Source organism: Piliocolobus tephrosceles, chromosome 1, assembly GCF_002776525.5.
Source record: "Piliocolobus tephrosceles isolate RC106 chromosome 1, ASM277652v3, whole genome shotgun sequence".
NCBI lineage: Eukaryota > Metazoa > Chordata > Mammalia > Primates > Cercopithecidae > Piliocolobus > Piliocolobus tephrosceles.
Window position 1 is genome coordinate 203,498,191 of NC_045434.1, and position 20,786 is coordinate 203,518,976.

The 20,786-nt window shown below is 40.9% G+C and overlaps 1 protein-coding gene across 1 annotated transcript in view; it reads left to right on the forward strand.

The window, feature by feature from the left end:
• Nucleotides 1–20,786, forward strand: part of UBR4 (ubiquitin protein ligase E3 component n-recognin 4) — a 137,967-nt gene that overhangs the window by 26,041 nt on the left and 91,140 nt on the right. The window contains exons 15-32 of the mRNA XM_026455924.1: nucleotides 43–230; nucleotides 1,190–1,349; nucleotides 1,469–1,554; nucleotides 6,300–6,469; nucleotides 7,776–8,058; nucleotides 8,798–8,933; nucleotides 10,493–10,572; nucleotides 11,077–11,205; nucleotides 12,209–12,391; nucleotides 12,529–12,654; nucleotides 12,742–12,971; nucleotides 14,928–15,049; nucleotides 16,292–16,389; nucleotides 17,325–17,482; nucleotides 18,277–18,486; nucleotides 19,740–19,841; nucleotides 20,147–20,247; nucleotides 20,498–20,696. Of these exons, the coding sequence (XP_026311709.1) occupies nucleotides 43–230; nucleotides 1,190–1,349; nucleotides 1,469–1,554; nucleotides 6,300–6,469; nucleotides 7,776–8,058; nucleotides 8,798–8,933; nucleotides 10,493–10,572; nucleotides 11,077–11,205; nucleotides 12,209–12,391; nucleotides 12,529–12,654; nucleotides 12,742–12,971; nucleotides 14,928–15,049; nucleotides 16,292–16,389; nucleotides 17,325–17,482; nucleotides 18,277–18,486; nucleotides 19,740–19,841; nucleotides 20,147–20,247; nucleotides 20,498–20,696 (2,761 nt within the window). The remainder of the gene's footprint in view (nucleotides 1–42; nucleotides 231–1,189; nucleotides 1,350–1,468; nucleotides 1,555–6,299; nucleotides 6,470–7,775; nucleotides 8,059–8,797; nucleotides 8,934–10,492; nucleotides 10,573–11,076; nucleotides 11,206–12,208; nucleotides 12,392–12,528; nucleotides 12,655–12,741; nucleotides 12,972–14,927; nucleotides 15,050–16,291; nucleotides 16,390–17,324; nucleotides 17,483–18,276; nucleotides 18,487–19,739; nucleotides 19,842–20,146; nucleotides 20,248–20,497; nucleotides 20,697–20,786) is intronic.

A 20,786-nucleotide genomic window follows, 5' to 3' on the forward strand; every position in this document is an offset into this window, starting at 1 on the left:
TAAAAAAAAATTATTTTCGTTACTTTCTCTTTCTCTATTCAGACGATGACAGTGAGCCTATTTTGGGGCAATGGTTTGAGGAGACTATTTCTCCCAGTAAAGAGAAAGCAGCGCCTCCGCCCCCTCCCCCACCTCCTCCACTGGAAAGCTCTCCTCGGGTTAAAAGCCCCAGTAAGCAGGCCCCTGGTGAGAAGGGCAACATTTTGGCGAGTCGCAAAGATCCTGAGTTGGTAAGAGTAGGTTTGTAAGGTTTAGGGGAAGTGGACATGGGGAACTAGGGGTATGAGAAGCAGATCATTTGAACTCAAACATTTTGTGGCTGGATAAGTGTAATGTTTAAAGATATTTTTGCTTAGGACTTACATGTCTTGATTATGTGTCATTAAATATCTTATGTGACTATTACTGTTTCTCTACTGGCCTTTAGAATTAATCAGAAGTAGGTTTGAAACCTACTTCTATCACTTACTGGCTTTGTGACTTGGGGCAAGAATCTGAAGTTTTTCCAGCCTTAGTTTTGTCTCCTATCATATGAGAGTGATTATACCGGCATCTAAAGGTGTTGTGACATCTTAAAGAGAGACTGTTTGTAAAGTGCTTAGCATAAGTCGGATACATCATAAGTGCTTGCTATGGTTGAACTGTTGGTTCAACTAGTATTGATTATCTAGTAAGTGTCAGTCCCCATTCTGATGATATGAGTCAGATACAATTCTTGCCTTCATATTTATAGCTTACAGTCTAGTCAAGGATGTGGACATAAAACATTTATATAATAATTCAATTTAATTTTAGTAGAGAAGAGCTAGGAATTCTATATATGTATAATAATCATTAATATAGGCTTCAGGATTGAATATATCAGTAACGATTGGAGCTGGACAAAGGACCTTAGGAGAACAAAAGAAATGGGTCAGTCTATGTGGAAATCCTGTTTTCATACACTGTTTTGTAACATCTGTTATATTAAACTGGAATACCATTTTGTGTAAGTAGAATTACATGGGAAAGAGAGACTCTCATAATGAAACTTAGGCCCACTGTAAGTGATTTAAAATCTGATTCTTTCATTCATTGTGTTTATTGCATGAGACCTCTGAGCATATTTTATTTTCGATTTGTAATCAGAGTTTATAGGAACGCTGGGCTTATGACTCTGATAAGAACTTATTTTTTGTGTTCCTTTCAGTTCTTAGGTCTGGCTTCCAACATTTTGAACTTCATCACCTCTTCCATGTTGAACTCTCGAAACAATTTTATCCGAAACTATCTGAGTGTATCTCTTTCAGAACACCATATGGCCACCCTAGCCAGTATCATCAAGGAGGTAGACAAAGATGGACTCAAGGGTCAGTAGACAAGATATGTGCCTGGTGGATTTTTTTTCTCATGGAGTTTGGCTGTTGGCAGGGAGGTGTGGTGCATTCAATAGCTGCTTAAATAATTGACTTTTCTACTTATCTTCAAGGTTCATCAGATGAAGAGTTTGCTGCAGCTCTCTATCACTTCAACCACTCGCTGGTGACCTCTGACCTTCAGTCACCTAACCTGCAGGTTTGTGTGTGCTGTGACTATCTAAACAAGGCTCATGACACCAGCTTCCATAGGCTACAGCTCCAATTGTTTGTTTGTTTGTTTGTTTGTTTGAAATGGAGTCTTGCTCTGTTGCCCAGGCTGGAGTACAGTGACACGATCTTGGCTCACTGCAACCTCCACCTCCCAGGTTCAAGCAATTCTCCTGCCTCAGCCTCCAGAGTAGCTGGGATTACAGGTGTGTGCCACCATGCCTGGCTAATGTTTGTATTTTTAGTAGAGATGGGTTTTCACCATGTTGGCCAGGCTGGTCTCAAACTCCTGACCTCAGATGATCCACCCACCTCAGCCTCCCAAAGTGTTGGGATTACAGGCGTGAGCCACTGTGCCTGGCTTGTAGCTCCAATTGTTAAGGAGCAGTTTGTCATTAAATCCCCTCCCTGGAAAGAGCGTTGAGAGGTGATTCTAATATGTCCCTGTGCCTTATATTTAGGATCATTTCCAGAAAAAAAAAATATGTCCTTTTTCTTAAGTCAGTAAGCTTAAAGAAAAGGAAAACCCACAAAAACAGAAACTCCTGATGATTATGCTAGCAGAAAAGTGGACAAATACACAAGGAGGCAATTTATATGAAAATAAGTATAAGTGGTCAATAAACATAGAAAGAGTATTCAACACCCCTAGTAATTGAAGAAAGACAAAATGTGTGTTTTAAAAGAATCAATCAAATTATAGGAGATAGATACTGTCATATACACTTGTACTTGCAAACCCACCACCAAAACAAAATCTAGGACATTGATTGTGAACTTCCAATCTTATGGTTCTCTCTCCCCACTGAAATAGCTGATGTCTTGAAGCCTACATCTCAAGTTCCTTATGTCCTTAGTCATATATGTGTATGTATGTGTATGTACGTGTATAATCTGTATTCCTTAAATTTAAAAAAAGTTTTAATATTTGCTTGTAGTTTTATAGCAAATGACATCATGCTCTATATAATATTTTCAGGCTCTCTCTTTTTTTCATGTAGCATGATATAGGACTGTATTGCCAAGATTAATCTATATTAATCTGTAGTTCTTGTTTGGACTAATGTGTGATATTCCATTATGTTTGTGACTCAAAACCACAATGAGATACCACTTCACTTACACCCATTAGGGTGGCTATTATTAAATGGAAAGTAAGTGTTGGTGAGGATGTGGAGAAAGTGGAATTCTTGTTGCATTGCTGGTGGGAATGTAAAATGGTACAGTATCTGTGGAAAATAGTATGTCAGTTCTGCAAAAAATTACATATAGAATTACTGTATGGTGGCACGTGCCTGTAGTCCCAGCTACTCAGGAGGCTGGGGCAAGAGATCACTTGAGCCTAGGAGTTTGAGGCTCTAGTATGCTATGATTGCGCCTGCGAATAGCCTCTGTACTTTAGCCTGGGCAACATAGCAAGATCCCCATCTGCCAAAAAAAAAAAAAAAAATAATAGAATTAACCATATGATCCAGCAGTTCTACTTATATACCCCAGAAGAAATGAAAGCAGGGGCTTGAACAGGTGTTTATCCACCCATGTTCATAGCAGTATTGTTCACAGTAGCCAGAAGGTGGAAGCAACCCAGGTGTCCATTGACGTTTGAATGGATAAACAAAACATCCATCCCTGCAATGAAAGTTGTACAGCCTCCAGAAGGAAGGAAAGTGTGACCCATGCTACAGCATGGATGAACCATAAAGACGTGATACTGAATAAGTCAGTCACAGAAGCACAAGTACAATGCTGTATGGTTCCACTTCAGAGGTACTTAGGTAGTCAAATTCATAGAGACAGAAAGTAGAATGCTGGTTGCCTGGGGCAGGGAGGTGGGAAAATGGGGACTTGGTGTTTAGTGCGTACAGTGTTTCAGTTTGGAAAGATGAAAAAGTTCTGGACGTGGATGGTGGTAAGGGCTGCAGAATAATGTGTATGTATTTAATGCCACAGAACTGTTCATGTACAAATGGTTGAAATGGTAAATTTTGTGATACTTTACCACACAAGAAAAGTAAAACAAAAATAGTGCTTGGTACCTAGTACTAATACCTACTAAATGTTAGCTCTCTTTATAATTGTATTATTGTTTAATATTATTATTGCAGTTTCTTGTTTCATTTGTTCAATACATATTCACTGGGCACCTACTATGTGCCAGGTACTATTATAGACACTGAAGAGGTAAAGATAACTTGAATTGGTGTGGGATCATGAAAAAGGAGGGAGATACGGCATAGGACATTTAGCAGAGATCATGGGCCATTATTTGAATGGGGTGAAGAGCATGGAAAGGAAGGAGTCCTGGATATTACCTGAGTTTAAAACTCAAATGAAACTAGAAGGATGCTGTTGTCATTAATAGAGATAGGAAAGTCAGGAAGGAGAGTTGGTTTGGGGGTAAGAGAGACTGGGTTTTATTTTGTTTATTTTTTTTAGAGGTGGGGATCTTACTATATCTCCCAGGCTGGTCTTGAACTCTGGGCTCAAGCAGTACTCTTGCCCTCAGCCTTTTGGGACTGTGTGTGTGTGCCACCATCCCCAGCTGGTTGGTCCTGCCTCCTTCCCTCCCTCGCTTCTTGCCTGCCTCCCTCCCTCCTCCCTCCCTCCCTCCCTCCCTCCCTTCCTTCCTTCCTTCCTTCCTTCCTTCCTTCCTTCCTTCCTTCCTTCTCCCCCCCACCCCCGCCCCATCTATCCATCTGTCTTCCTGATGGGGTCTTGCTATGTTGCCCAGGCTGCTCGAACTCCTGACCCAAGTGATCTTACCACCTCAGTATCCCATATAGCTAGGACTGTAGGTATGAGCCACTGTGCTCAGCCTAAGGTTTCAGTTTAACTATGATGAAGTTTTGGGGTGCCAGTGTCTAGAAAATAGTTGGGAATGTGAGTCTGAAATTCAGGAATTAAATTGGGGCAATTTTTGAAGTAATGAGAAACAATAAATAAGACTAGCAAGAGAGCTGAAGGCTGAGGCTGAACCCTCAGAAATGCCAGTATGAAAGAGGAGTGGAAGAAGGGAGGACTCAGCCAGAGTTCTGCTGCTAGATGGACTGTGGTACAGTTTGACTTCTTAGAGAGTCAGTTACTTTATTTAGAGCTGAGAAGGAAGGACTGGGGTGGGAGGGAAAGACCAGGTTCCTGTGGAATGTTAACTCATTTCTGTGGATCTGAGGCCTGAAAAACTGACACAAAGATGAAAAACAAGAGCTAAAAAAAAAGCGTTAAAAAATAGCATTATAAAGAATATGTGTTACTTATCCATATGAATGGCTAGGTACGCCCCTTGATTTGAACATTTAGATTTTTTTCCTGATTTTTCGATTATTAGAATTGTGCTACCGTTAGTATTTTTCATGTAGCTCAGGCAGGTTTTTTTTTTTTTTTAATTGTTTCATCGAACTTAGGAAATGAAGAAGTTGTTTATGACTGTGTTGAGAACATGGTGTTGAGAATGGTGGTTAAGAACATGGTTTTAGAGGCCAGGTGCAGTGGCACTTTGGGAGGTGGGTGGATTGCTTGAGGCCAGAAGTCTGAGACCAGCCTGGCCAACATTGTGAAACCCTGTCTCTACTAAAAATGAAAAAAATTAGCCAGGCATGGTGGCACATGGTACCATGTACCAGTAGCTGGTAATCCCAGTACTCAGGAGACTGAGGCACAAGACTTGCTTGAATCCGGGAGGCAGAGGTTGCAGTGAGCCGAGATCGCGCAACTGCACTCCCGTGATCTCAGTGATGGAGTGAGACTCTGTCTCAAAAACAAAAAAGAACATGGTTTTAGAGATAAACCTGGCTTTACCACTTAGAGACCTTAAAGCTTTGGTCATGTTCTTCACCTTCCCTCATCAGTGACATGGAGCACATAATACTTGCTGTCTCTGCCTGGCACATCCTGTGTGACAATAAAGTACGCTCTGCGCTTAGCTCAACCTATGGTAACTGCTCTTGAGGCCAGCGACATTTTGCATAACATTCATTTTCAAGGAAGGGTCCTTGAGGATGTAGTGTAAAAATATAATTTAATTTGGCAGACTTAGAAATTTATCCTACATCCCACAGTAACCATGCTTTGTGTCTTCTGAAGCCAAATGAGAAAGCAGGCATTTGTCTGGTTTTCCTTTGGCATCCTGCTCAGTGTGTGTGTGTGTTTGAGAAGATAATTTGCAGCTTAGCTAACTGAGCTGAAAATGAAGCTCATTTGAAAGACATGCTCCACCTGGAGGTAAAGAACAGCCTTGTTGAGTTCTGGGTGCTTTCAGATCTCATAGGCAGAATTTCTCTGCCAATACTGTGAATCTCTTAAGTTATTGGATCTTCCCCTTTTGGGTGTTATTTGTATTATGTAACTGATTATTAAAGAAAAACTATTAGCTATTATAGTTGCTCAAGAAGTTTGCTTTCAAAGGCAACAACTTTTCATGTTTTGTCCATTTACAAAATTATCCCAATTCTGGTATCTCAATGCTTTTCTCCTTTTTCAGGAGCCCATATCTGACACTCATTAACTATAAATGTTAATGAGGTTAGATCAGTAAATTTTCATTTATGTTTTTCTCATTTGTTGACCTAAATGATCTTTATCCAAACTATTTCAAAATCTGAATTTCTGGGTCCTTCTTTCTTTAAAATATTCTGTCCAATACTAAAACAAACAAACAAACATTTGAGAACATGAGTAACCTTTTGACTTTATCCTATATCTGTTTCCTAATGTTCTGTTCCATGTCTTTCTTGTCAGAACACACTGTTGCAGCAGCTAGGAGTGGCTCCTTTTTCTGAGGGCCCTTGGCCCTTGTACATTCACCCTCAAAGCCTCTCTGTGCTTTCACGCCTCCTGCTCATCTGGCAACATAAAGCCAGTGCTCAAGGTGACCCTGACGTCCCTGAATGCCTTAAAGTTTGGGACAGGTAAGATGCCTCCAAGAGAAGACCTATAGAGAAGGTTATTTCCTTTTTTATTTGTTTGACTTTGTAGTTAATCTGTGGCTTTGATACATTGCTGTAATGATAATGTTTAGAGTGGGAAGGGTAGAAGAGGGATGGAGTTGGAGATGTGCAGTTAAAAAAACAAGTATGTCAACTTTGGTCTGGAAATAAAGTCTCCCTGTAGCACATGGCAGATTTGGTTATAATTATTAGATGGAACTACAATCTTGAACAGAACCAATTTTATCCTGATCTGTTTTTTTTGAAAGACAAGCAGGGAAGCCAACTCTGTCCTTGGTTATTTTGCTTTCAACATGAAGCCACTTACAGGGACTTGCAGTCTTTTTTGGACAAATTTTAAAGAATTTTTTTCCTTGGGGGAAGCTCAGATTAATCATCTAAATCCGCTTTAGATGGACCTGTATTTGCCATTTTTGTTTACATGGTTAGAAGTCTTCAAAGCAGTTTGTTTTCCTAAAAGGCTTTGCTTTCTTTTCCCCATTCTAGGATCAAATAGCTCTAATGCTGGATTTTAGAAATCATAAACCTCCTTGAATGCCAAAGACCCACTATATTTTTCCTGGTGGAATCTTGCAAAAAGGCTGAGAGGGTAGAGGGGTGCAATGAGGGAAACCCTTGTTAAACACACAAATCTCTTTCCTAATATTAAAACACAAATCTCTTTCCTAATAGCCAAAGGCACTGGAAACATTTGGCTATATTCATTCCTTTTTGCATAAAAGCTCTTCTGACAAGTTCTCTGAATAGTATACTTTCTTTTTTATTGCTTTATAGTCTATTGAGTTATTTTTGACTATTATCATCCAATGATTTTTAACCTGTAGTATAAACTCTGAAAACTAGGATTAAATGATAGAATCAAAGTATGGGGAAAAGTAATTGAATTGGTTTTACCTGTCCAAGTTTATTAATCAGAAAGGAACAATAGCAGCATTTTTGGGGGGAGCTTGTAGTACTTTTCATGGTCACAAATGACAGGGTGGGCATTAATACGCCTGTGTTAAGGCTTGCCTCAAGCGATCCTCCCCTCGACCTCCCCAAGTGTTAGGATTATAGACTGAGCCATTGTGCCTGGCTGGCCAAGTCTGACTGTTTTTAGCCAAAATTTAGTTTCTGTCTTCTCTTTACCATTTAGCCTTTTTTTCTTCCTTAATTTGTTATCTTGCTGTCTGGGTTTAGGAAATTTAACTCTTCTAATGCTTGATATTATAACTCTTGGAGAATGCTGTTTTTCCCACCAGACGTAGTCATCTTTTCTCTCTGGTAGGTTTTTGTCTACAATGAAGCAGAATGCCCTGCAAGGCGTGGTGCCCAGTGAGACAGAAGATTTGAATGTAGAACACCTGCAGCTGCTTCTCCTCATTTTCCACAACTTCACTGAGACAGGCCGGCGGGCCATATTGACGCTTTTTGTCCAGATCATCCAGGAGTTGAGCGTCAACATGGATGCTCAGATGCGCTCCGTGCCACTCATCTTGGCTCGCCTCCTTCTCATCTTTGATTATCTGCTTCATCAGTACTCCAAAGCCCCTGTGTATCTGTTTGAGCAGGTACAGACCAACACATTCTTTTTTGCTTCACTGTTATTGAGAAGTTAATTCTTCTCAATGGTTACCATGATCCGCAGCCCAAATGACCTAAATAACCTGCTCACTTTAGGTTTCAGGTGTTGGGAGGTTGGTGGGTAGGATTAGGAGAACCACTAAGACGTGTAGTTGATGTTTAGCCGAAGTGATAAGTGTAGATTACTTGATTTGATGCATTTTTTAAAAGTGAAATGTAGGCTGTGTTCAAAGGCGTTCTTCCACAAATTGCCCTGCTCTACCTGTGTCTGATGCAGTGCCCTGAGCCTCGGCCCTCAGTGAGTATTTGTTAGTGGTTGAATGACAGTCAAGTAGTAACTTTTATGGATTGGTAAATTCCTTTGTTGTAAGGATCCAAAATGAGGATAGGAGGTCCGTTCAAACTTAACTGTGTTCAGCATTTCTTAAAATGTTTCATTGAGCACTAGTCCCTTTATGTTCCACCAAAAATTGCATTCCAAAAGTAGTCACAGAAAAACCTTTAAATTTTTATTTTGGTTTGTGAGTTTCCCAGGCTTTGGTATACCAAGTTATTATCATACCTGAGTGAAAAGCTGAATGGTGCCCAATAAAACAGAATATTTGAATGCAGAATACCCACATTCAGACTTCCAAGATTTAGTGTACCGAGCTATTATCATACCTAAGTGAAAAGCTGAATGGTGACTGTGTATCTTTCTTAATTTCAGTATTTGTGTTTTAAAAGGTACAGCATAACCTGCTAAGTCCTCCTTTTGGGTGGGCAAGTGGATCCCAGGACAGCAACAGCCGCCGGGCAACCACTCCTCTCTATCATGGGTTCAAAGAAGTAGAAGAAAACTGGTCTAAGCATTTCTCATCAGGTCAGAAAGAAGATTGTCAGTAGGAAACTGACTTACTGGTTCTCATTGGCGGGGTTGAATTAGAAGCTTGGAGACTCTTGGAGGATCTTTGGTCATTTGCTTTAGTGTAATCCCTATGGATGGCAAATCACCTATGGATTAAAACATTTCAGAAATGGACTCCCACATAGCCTACATTTATTATTTTTTTTTGAATTGAGGCTAGGCACTGTGGCTCATGCCTGTAATCCCAGCACTTTGGGAGGCAGAGGCTGGCAGATCATTTGAGGTCAGGAGTTCAAGACCAGCCTGGCCAACATGGTGAAACCCCATCTCTACTGAAAAAATACAAAAACCATTTAGGCAGACTTGGTGGTGCCTGCCTGTAATCTCAGCTACTCTGGTGGCTGAGGCAGTAGAATCACTTGCATCAGGAAGCAGAGGTTGCAGTCAGCTGAGATTATACTACTGCGCTCCAGCCTGGGCAGCAGAACAAGACTCTATTTCAAGGAAAAAAAAAATTGAGGCTGAGAGTGGTGGCTTATGCCTGTAGTCCCAGCACTTTGGGAGGGCAAAGTGGGAGGATCGCTTGAACCCAGGAGTTTGAGAACAGCCTTGGCAACATCGATCCCATCTACCAAAAATTATTTTAATAAGTAGCTGGGCATGGTGGCAAGTGCCTGTGGTCCCAGCTGCTCGAGAGGCTAAGGTGGGAGGATTGTTTGAGCTTGGGAGGTTGAGGTTGCAGTGAGCTGTGATCACGCCACTGTACTCCAGCCTGGATGACAGAGTGAGACCCCTGTCTCAAAAAAAAAAAAAAAACTAAAAAATAGATTGAGACACAAGAAATCAGAATCCTGGTGTCTGGCCATGGGGTACAGTATATGGATTCTTGCCACTCTGTGTGATTAATTTTCCTCATTTTCCCTTAGAGTTGTGGTTCTAATGTACAGCTAAATTTCATTTTGGGTCTTGGTGACATGCTGGTCTGAAACTAATGTGAACATGAGATTAGTGTTTCTTTCATATAGCAATTGTCTGTTCTTTGGATGAGGTATTTCTTGTGTTTATTTTTAGTGTGCGTTTGCGCTTATCCTGAGGATTATTAGATGTTAAGTGTATTTTGTGGAAACTTTTGTGAAACCTTAGTATGAGCTTACTGTTCTCTCTTACTATTTGATGTTAGGGAAACAGCATGTAAGTTTAATGTGTTCAGACTAATGACATGATTTGTTGATTGATTTGATTCTAGAGCACCCTACTTAACTCTTAGAGCAATGGTTCTCAATGGGTGATTTTGTCCCCTCCCCTCCAGGACATTTGGCAATGTCTAGAGATATTTTTGATTGTCATAACTGGGGGTGCTACTGGCATTCAGTGGGTAGAGGCCAGGGCTGCTGTTAAATCACCTAGAGTGCACAAGATGGCCTCCCATAGCAAACACTTATCTGGCTCCAGATGTCAATATTGTTAAGGTTGGGAAATCTTGTTGTAAAGTATTTTCTGAGTTTTTACATTGCATACTAGTTAGACAGAGTTAAGAATGAAACCATTCTTTTAATCAGCACATTACTTTTCAGACGCTGTCCCACAACCCAGATTCTACTGTGTCCTGTCCCCAGAAGCCTCAGAGGATGATTTGAACCGACTTGATTCTGTGGTACTAGGAATTTTAAAACTGCATTTTATATGTGGGTCAGATGGTTTCCACCAGAATCAGCCTACTGGGGGGAAAGGGAATAACTGACTTTTTATAGTCAGGAAATGTGGTCTGTGTTACGATTTGAGCTCATTCTAATAGGAAAACGTTACTTGGGTATTTATTTGTTGGGTGCACTTTTGCTGTGGGGGTCATCCTTGCTGGATTGGCACCTCTGGCACTTGATTTTTGAAGACAGTCTTTGTTAGCGTTTTTCACATGCAAGTATTTTAATGGACAAAAATAATTGCCTTACTCTCTTATTCTAACGCCTCCAGTTGTGTGCTCACAGTAGCTTGCAAACTGTGAGTACCATCCCAGAATGGGCATCTGCTCCAAGGAGAAGTTAATGAGTATGATTTGATGGGATATTTTGTCAATCATGAGGATAAATGATAGTGCATAGGCAGTAGGAAAAAATACTTTAAAAATAAAGAAATGATTGTCTTTCTTTCTTTATGTCAGGCATGTGACGTCCTTTTCTCCAAGCTTGTCAAGTATGATGAGCTTTATGCTGCACTGACAGCTCTGCTTGCAGCTGGGTCCCAGCTTGATACAGTTAGGAGAAAGGAAAACAAGAATGTAACAGCCTTGGTAAGATGGTGGAACCCTGAGAAGTCTTTGGGTTGTGTTTGATCGTTGATCATTTCTATCAGAAATTTTCTTCTGAGATGTAATCAGTTTGTTGAATATTGATTTGCAAAACTGACTAATTCTTCGGTATTTCTAGGTAGTTTGGGTAGCTATGTTCACCTTAAAGAGAATTTAATCAGCTTTTGCATTTTTTTTGGTTACCATTGAGAGAACTGTAATTTAAGAATTATGGCCGGGCGTGGTGGCTCAAGCCTGTAATCCCAGCACTTTGGGAGGCCGAGACGGGTGGATCACAAGGTCAGGAGATCGAGACCATCCTGGCTAACATGGTGAAACCCTGTCTCTACTAAAAAAATACAAAAAACTGGCCGGGCGTGGTGGCGGGCACCTGTAGTCCCAGCTACTTGGGAGGCTGAGGCAGGAGAATGGCGTAAACCAGGGAGGCAGAGCTTGCAGTGAGCTGAGATCCGGCCACTGCACTCCAGCCTGGGCGAGAGAGCGAGACTCCGTCTCAAAAAAAAAAAAAAAAGAATTAGTGGTCCCCTCAAGTGCTATCTCTCCTGTGAATACTGGTTGATGTGTGATATTGAAAGCCTCAAGCTTGATATTTTTCTGTGGCTCTGTTAATGTGTCTCTATACTTCTAGAAGCAATTCCAGGCCACAAAAATGAACAGCTGATTGCAGGTCTGCCAAGCAGAATGTCCTGCCCTCTTTTGGTTAATTGGTAAATTATTGGGGAGCCAAAGTTGTCTTGGAATAGCCTTTTTGGTCTGTGAAATGTGCAGAATATGAAACAAATTATTTGTATGTGTGTTCTGTCATTTTCTGGTAGGTGCACTCTCTAGAAAGATCTGGAGAATGGACTTGGGGGCCAAATCTCAATTTAAAATCAGAACTCTACACAATTCTTCTTTAAAAGTTGTATTTGGAGCAGTTTGTACTGTGAGGGAGATCTTGAGGCAATACCAGGTACTACCTCTATGCTCCTTTTCCTTTCTTCAGGAGGCCTGTGCCCTTCAATATTACTTCTTGATACTATGGAGGATCCTAGGAATTTTACCACCATCAAAAGCTTACATTAACCAGCTATCCATGAACTCACCTGAGATGAGTGAATGTGACATCTTGCACACTCTGCGATGGTCTTCTCGGCTCCGGATCAGCTCCTATGTCAGCTGGATAAAGGTAACAGAGCTTGCTGCTAAGACTGTTCAAAGCCAGAGTGCTTTGTGCTTTCTGGAGCTTTTAAATTTGAAGATGATGAAAGCTTTGGACTCTGCCTATATTGATCTCCTAAACACTTTTTCTTGCTGTCCAAATAGGATCACCTTATCAAACAGGGAATGAAGGCTGAACATGCTAGCTCGCTTCTAGAACTGGCATCCACTGCCAAGTGTAGCTCAGTGAAATATGATGTTGAAATAGTAGAGGAATACTTCGCTCGACAGGTATGTAGTATTGGAGCCTAAATGATAGAACTTGGTTTCTACCATAGCCTTTTGCCACAACTAATTATATTTTGCATATTTTTAAAGATCTCATCCTTCTGTAGTATCGACTGTACCACCATCTTGCAGCTGCATGAAATTCCCAGTCTGCAGTCCATCTACACCCTTGATGCCGCCATCTCAAAGGTTCAGGTCTCTTTGGATGAGCATTTTTCTAAGATGGCTGCTGAGACTGATCCTCATAAGTCATCTGAGATTACCAAGAACCTACTTCCAGCCACGCTGCAACTCATTGATACCTATGCATCATTCACCAGGTGTGGTGAACTGCCTGCCCAGAGATGCATATGCACTCTGCACTCTGTGCAAATCCCCCAGTGACTCAGAATTTGATGTTTTTCCCTTTCGTCAGCTTAGGGTTTTTCCCCCATGGTATAATGCTTTCTTCTCTAGTATGAAGGGGTGCTTGATGAGGGAATTTTCAAATAGTGCAGGAGGAGTCAGGAGGAAGTTTAATGTCTATAATTCTTTAAATATTTTGTACCATTTTACTTACAGGATACAGAGAAAGGTAATGTAATTTTTCTAAATACTGTCATTTTTCTTATTAACTGAGTTAAAGCTCCTTAAGTGCTCTTTATTTATTATTATTAAAGAAAATTTTTTTTGAAGTGAAGTCTTGCTCCTGTCGCCCAGGCTGGAGTGCAGTGGTGCGATGTTGGCTCACTGCAACCTCCACCTCCCAGGTTCAAGCGATTCTCCTGCCTCAGCCTCCTGAGTAGCTGGGATTACAGGCATGACAACCATACCTGGCTAATTTTTGTATTTTTAGTAGAGATGGGGTTTCACCATGTTGGCCAGGCTGGTCTCAAATTCCTCACCTCAGGTGATCCATCCGCCTCGACCTCCCAAAATGCTGGGATTACAGGCATAAGCCACTGCGCCTGGCCTTTTAAATGCTCTTTAAATGTCATGATATGTACTTGGAGAAAAACATTTCTGAATGAGTTAGAACTTATTTCAAATTCAACTCTTTCTATGACAAACACTGTAGACTTGCATGCCCTGTAGACTTTGGTCTGTATGGTGTTTAAATATTTTAAAGTTAATTTCAGTATATAAAATTGGGAGATTATTCACAAGTCTAGATTTCTGGCTTTTCTTAATTTGGAAGAACTGGCAAAACTGGGCCTGACTTACTTCTGAAACAACAGTAACAGACTGGAGCTGAGAATTAGTTCCCTTTGCAGCAGTTTTCACAGAGCTCTCTTAAGCTTATTTACTTTGTCTGGTCGCTGTAGGATCTCAGTGTTCACTCCTGTTCTATGGGGCTATTTTTGTTTTCAGATGTAGTCTTGCTCTGTCGCCCAGGCTGGAGTGCAGTGGTGTGATCTCAGCTCACTGTAACCTCTGCCTCCTGGGTTCAAGTGATTCTCCTCAAGTTTCCAGAGTAGCTGGGATGACAGGCGCATACCACCATGCCTGGCTAATTTTTGTATTTTCAGTAGATGTGGGGTTTCTCCATGTTGGCCAGGCTGGTCTCGAACTCCTGACCTCAGGTGATCCACCTGCCTCAGCCTCCCGAAGTGCTGAGATTACAGGTGTGAGCCATCTCGCCTGGCTCTATGGGCTTTATGCTGCTTTAAATGGACCTAGATCTTTGTCATACTTAACTAACCTTGTCTCTTAGTGTGACTGCCTTGCAGAAGATAGAGGGCCGTTGTTTGAGGCAAAGTTTTTGAACAAATATGTATGGCTGCTATGTGCCACGTACTTTTCTAAGTACTAGGGTTATGGCAGTAGCCAAAGCAGACCAAGTCATTGCCCTCTGGGAATTTACAGGCTCTAATCTGGCCTACTAGGCCAGTGTTTTCCACACTGAGCTGTTAATGTTCCTGGCCAAGTAAGCTTGCAAAATGTTGGATAAACAGTTTTTTTGTTTTGTTTTGTTTTAAAAAATAAGGTATTCAGAGCCTTTACTAGATACTTTGTCAATCTTCTGAGGTGGAGGAGGAGAATAGATATAGTATTCACTGTTTCTCAGGCTTATTTGTCAGGCAGTTAAGGTTTGGAGATTTTTTGGGAGCATTTCAGAGGAGGGGACATTCTTTGGGAAACGATTACCCATGAGACCAGGAAGAAGCAGGCACTATCAACTATATTAAATAGATAGGAAACTGAAAGATAGGATTTTCAGCCAGTCTAAGCCTAGTGTTTCCTAACTGGTAGAATTAGATTCCTATGGCTTCACTTTTCCCCTATTTTTCCCCCAGAGCCTATTTGCTGCAGAACTTTAATGAAGAGGGAACAACTGAGAAACCTTCCAAGGAGAAACTGCAAGGCTTTGCTGCTGTTTTGGCTATTGGCTCTAGTAGGTGCAAGGCAAATACTCTGGGTAAGTGAACGAATGTGCTTTTGAATAATGTTATTACAACAGCTACTGCTGCTAGTACTACTATTTCTCTCCCTTGGTGCCTACTGGCATTTACTGTTTATTGGAGCCTTTTTGTGTATCAAGCATTTAGGTAGGTTTGTCTGTTTTGATCTTCACAATAACCTTATGAAGTGTTACTTTGATCCCCATTTTACTCATTAGAAATTAGGTCTAGAGAAGTTACTTGTCCAGAATCCTGCATCTTGCAGGTAATGGAGCTGGGATCCAAACCAGGATCTGTTGGTTCCAAAACATAAGGCTGTTTTGTCTTTAGCACAGATCTTTGCTCCCCTCCCCTCTCTTTCCCTCCCCTCCTCTCTTCTCTTTTCTCTCAGCAGAGTCTTGCTCTGTCGCCCAGGCTGGAGTGCAGTGGTGCTATCACAGTTCACTGCAGCCTTTACCTCCTGTGTTCAAGCAGTCCCCCTGCCGCAGCCTCCCAAGTAGCTGGGATCCCAGGCACATACTACCTACCATACCTGTATAATTTTAAAATTTTTTTGTAGAGATGAGGTCTTGCTATGTTGCCCAGGCTGGTGTTCTTTTTATTTAGAGGGGATAGGAGGATTAGCAAGCTAGTACTTTTGTGCCCGGAAATAATCTCTTTGCTGGGTTAGGAATGATCTGGTAGAAATTTAGGGTAGAAAAATCAAAGGGCTTGATTGGAGTTAAGTACAGTAGTTACCCTTTAAAATTTACAACCGTTTGTGTATTTTCCTTAATTTCAAGCTTTAAATATTCATTTAACATTCAGATAGTCTCACTTTGTACTGCTGCATTGAATGCTGTTCTTAATGTATGTTATGATCCCTGCCCTTAAGATTTGTCTTAAAGAGAAAAGAGATCAAGAGAAAAGTGACACCTATTTATAGAAGGGGAGCAGATGTTTAATGGTGATTTCAGTCTGACTTGCAATGACTCACCCTCACTTCGCATCTTGTTTTCACTTGTCTTCTTTACTTGCAAGATTAGAAAGTGAATATGATGGGAAATGAAAACCTTACAATTGAGAGTGTTAGCTATTAAGCAATTAACTGGTTCTTGGAAATAGTACTGCTATTGAAATATCCATCTAAGCTATCTTACTAATTATTTTGACAGCCTGGGCTGTACTGTTTCTTTCTGCATTTGGGCTTGGCTTCTTAAAATGCTCTGTGTCATTCCTTCTTTCTTGTAATGATTCCTTGTCCTTTCTGTTGCCTCCAGGTCCGACACTGGTTCAGAATTTGCCATCATCAGTGCAGGCTGTATGTGAGTCCTGGAACAACATCAATACCAATGAATTTCCCAATATTGGATCCTGGGTGAGTCCCTGTCTGTTCCAGGGGTAGAACTACTGAGTGCTAGTCATTCTGTCTTTTGTTCTTAAGCCTAAAGGAATTAGGCTTAAACTAGCTACCAAGAGATCTTCATATATTGCAGTAATATTGGCTATGGCTGAATCAATAATCAATGCATTTAATCACCTAGTTGGTTCTTATATGGCTTTTTGCTTATAAGTTTGTATTATCAGAAGACAAACCATTTTATTTATTTGAGCCTCAGTTTCTTCACCAATTGAATGTTGGGCTGCGACGATTCAGTGTATTGAATGTTAAGTGCCTAGCATATTACCTGGCACTTGAATTCCCAATACATGTTAACTCTGTTTCCTTTGTAGGTTAGATGTCAGGAACCTATTCCTTTTGTAACAATTTTACAGGGTCACTTTTAGCTTCTCTAGGCTTTTAGATACTACTGAGTCTTCTGTCAGTTGACTTGCTCTTTGTGTATCCTCTGCTCACACTACCTCTATTAACAAATTATTCGCTTACTGAAGTTCTTTTGAAAAGCTAAATATTATAGTCTTGTTATCCCTGCTTTATGATCGTGACCTCTGTTTACACCACCCAGAGCTTTAGTAGAGACCAGATGCATTGCAAAATCCAGTTCCTTCTCAGTCATTATAGACAAACAATAGTTTTACTTTAAGTATAGTGCATTATATTATACTCTAATCATTTGAAAGTGGTATTGGATATTCATTGCATTTAACTGTTAACTTTGTACTAATTAAAATTTAACTGCTTCCTTTTCTGTATCCCACTTCCCTTCCCAGCATGAATAACAGTGTATACTGAGTAGAGGCTATTGTTTACAGACGTCAGTGGGGTCTTAGTTTATGTCAGTTTTTTTCCATGTGAGAATTTTTTCCAGGGTAGATGGTCTATCCATTTACATCTGCTTTGCTTCCTTTCAGCGCAATGCCTTTGCCAATGACACCATCCCTTCAGAGAGTTATATCAGTGCAGTGCAGGCTGCACACCTAGGGACTCTCTGTAGCCAAAGTCTGCCCCTGGCTGCTTCCCTGAAGCACACCCTCCTCTCACTGGTCAGGTTGACTGGAGATCTTATTGTGTGAGTATCTACTACATAGCCCCAAGGACTCTACGTCTGTATTCTATTGTGGTTAAAGAGGGACAGTGAGTTTTATAACTATATAGTAATGCTTTCTTGTATACTTCTTTAACAAAGAGTACCTGTTGCTTTAAAGTATGAGCACTTACCTAGAATGATTTTTTAACTTAGATCTGAAAGACAGTAGAGTACTTCCTCCTCTCTGTAGTATTTTTCGGAAAAGGTTTGCTGGCTTTAAGACATATTGCAATTTGGAGATGTCTTGGGTTTAAATTTTAAAGTGATAGTGACAGATTATTTGATAATGTTTCTCCAGAGTCATAGTGGGATAAATTCCACTGTTGTAGGAACCAGGTCAGGCCAATGGAGGGACTATTTTGTCTTCTTATACATAGGCAACAGGTAAAGTTTCATATCATATTGCCCTAAAAGTGATCCAGGTTCCTGGCAGTTCTTCTAGAAGGCTTGTCTGGAATGGAATACTTGCTTTGGTTTCAGTTAATTTTCTTTGTTGAATATTAGAAAATGCAGCTCATTAATTTGACATTTTAATAAATGGATTTTTCAAGTGAAAATGATTTTTGTTTCTGATACAATAATGAAAAAGAAGAATATGAGATCGTATGATGATACCTGTGTATAAAATAGCTATCATGGGGAAAAGACTGCAATGAAGGCCCTTGCGCAGTTCCCCTTCCCCTCTCTCCTGGCAAATAATTGAATTACCCTGTCCTTGCTTTGCAGCTTTTTGAAGGAGTGTGTTCGCTAATTCGATTTCATTTTCTTTGCTAAAGTTGGTCCGATGAGATGAACCCGCCACAGGTAATTCGGACCCTGCTACCACTTCTTTTGGAATCAAGCACTGAGAGTGTTGCTGAGATCAGTAGCAACTCCCTGGAACGTATCTTGGGCCCTGCTGAGTCTGATGAGTTCTTGGCTCGTGTTTATGAGAAGCTGATCACTGGTTGTTACAACATTCTGGCCAATCATGCAGATCCTAACAGGTGAGCCTGATGGAGAACAGTCAGGTTTCCTGTGACCTACTGCTACTATCAGTGAAATGTACCAACACTGCTGCCTTTAGGTCATTAATTAATAGCTTATTGTTTTTGTGTGTGTATGTTTTTTTTATTCTGAGATATGATCTCGCTCTGTTGCCCAGGCTGGAGTGCAGTGGGGCTCACTGCAACCTGTGCCTCCAGGGCTCAAGCAATCCTCCTACCTCAGCCTCCTGAGTAGCTGGGACTACAAGTGCATGCCACCATGCCCAGCTGATTTTTTTTTTTTTTTTTTTGGTAGAGATAGGTTTTGCCATGTTGTGTAGACTGGTGTTAAACTCCTGAGCTCAAGTGATCCTCCTGTCTTGGCCTCCCAAAATGCTGGGATTACAGGCATGAGCCACCACACATGGCCAGCTTATTGTTATTTGTGTTTTTCAGCAGAAAATTCTGTACTTGTGTGCATTCTGCATTAATATGGAGATATGTGAAGAGTTTTTTGGAGTCCTTTTTGTGATTAATTCTTAGTAATAGACGTTAAGAAAATGGAAGACTTAAATGTTTAGATTTGGAGACTTAAAATTGTTTTTAATGATTATCAAGTGCTGCTCTGGCTCTGATGAGATGTACAGAGGAGCTCACTGAAATTCGTTTCTAATATTTTGGTGATTGTGCTGCTGAAATGAGTGTGGAATGGGCAGTCCCACAGCATAGCTGTACCTTGGTAGTTTAGGCCACATTGCTATAGATGAGCTATAAAGAACAGTTCTGTTTCCTTTTCACCCCACTGAGAATTATTCAAATGAAGGTGCCACATCTTGGAATTTCCTGTCTCTTTGTTGTTGAGTAGTCCAGTTTTTCATCAAGGATTCCTTTTATTCCCTTTCTCCTCTTTTCTTTTTCTTTTTAACAGATGAATAATTCCAGACACTTTTAGCTGTGTGGAAATGATTTGTCCAAAGAGTCTTTTTCCCTAAATCACTGGCAGATCTGGATTAGGACCAAGTTTTTAGATGCCTTTCCTGTTTAATTTCCTAGGAAAGAGGATAGAAAAATAAAGTTGAGAGGCTGCTATTAATTCAGTAAACATGTATTGAACACCTACTTTGTGCCAGGCTTTATGTTAAGCTTTGCCGGAACAAAATTGGACATTGCCATCAAGGTCAAACAGACAAACTTTGGATTTTAATAAATCACCATGAGGAGGACATTGAAACAGGTCTTAATACTGGTGGTTAAGTTTTCCATTTGATCCTCAGTGGACTGGATGAATCTATCCTGGAGGAATGTCTCCAGTACTTGGAAAAGCAGCTGGAAAGCAGCCAGGCCCGTAAAGCTATGGAGGAGTTTTTCTCTGACAGGTGAGCCGTGTTTTGCTTTATTCCGTAAATATTTTTTGAATGCCTCTTGAAAGTAAGGAGCTATATATGTTGATTTAGGTACTTACTATCAGCAATATTTAAGGCCTACTTAGGTGTCTGCACTTTGGGGAGTTAATTGCTGACTCCTTGGGGTTATTGGTGAGGGGGTTAATTTCATGAATGCCTTGTGTCATTGACTCATAAGTGGCCATTTTCCCCAGAGGAGATGAGATTGTGAAGAAAGGATGCTTTTTATGTGAGGCTTTAATGTGATTCTTCCATTTTTCTCCCCTCCTGCCTCCCAGTGGAGAACTTGTACAGATCATGATGGCAACAGCCAATGAGAACCTCTCTGCTAAATTCTGTAACCGAGTTTTGAAATTCTTCACCAAACTCTTCCAGCTGAGTGAGTGACAGCTTTTAGTAATCTTCTTATGGGAACTTTGATGTCCGGCAAATACTGTGCATATCTTCTGCCTGAGTTTAACTACAGCATGAAAATGCTAACAAGTGGAGAGAATCCCTCAGAGAAAGTTTGGAAGGAAGTTGAAAACTTGCTTTGAAGCCATTTCCCCTTTTCCTGGCTCACAATTTGCCCCTTCTTTCCCTTCCTCTTGCCCTTCTTTATTGACCCTGGCCTCTTGTTCTGCTCCTAGCTGAGAAGAGCCCTAACCCGAGCCTGTTGCATCTCTGCGGCTCCCTGGCACAGCTGGCCTGTGTGGAGCCTGTGCGCCTGCAGGCCTGGCTCACCCGCATGACTACATCACCCCCAAAAGATTCTGATCAGCTGGATGTAATTCAGGAGAATCGGCAGCTGCTGCAGTTACTGACCACATACATTGTTCGGGAAAACAGGTAGAACAACTACATTTCTGTCGTGTTTCCCTAGCAACCCCAGAAATACATTGATATTTACAGTTATCTTTCCTTCAGGCACCACTCTTA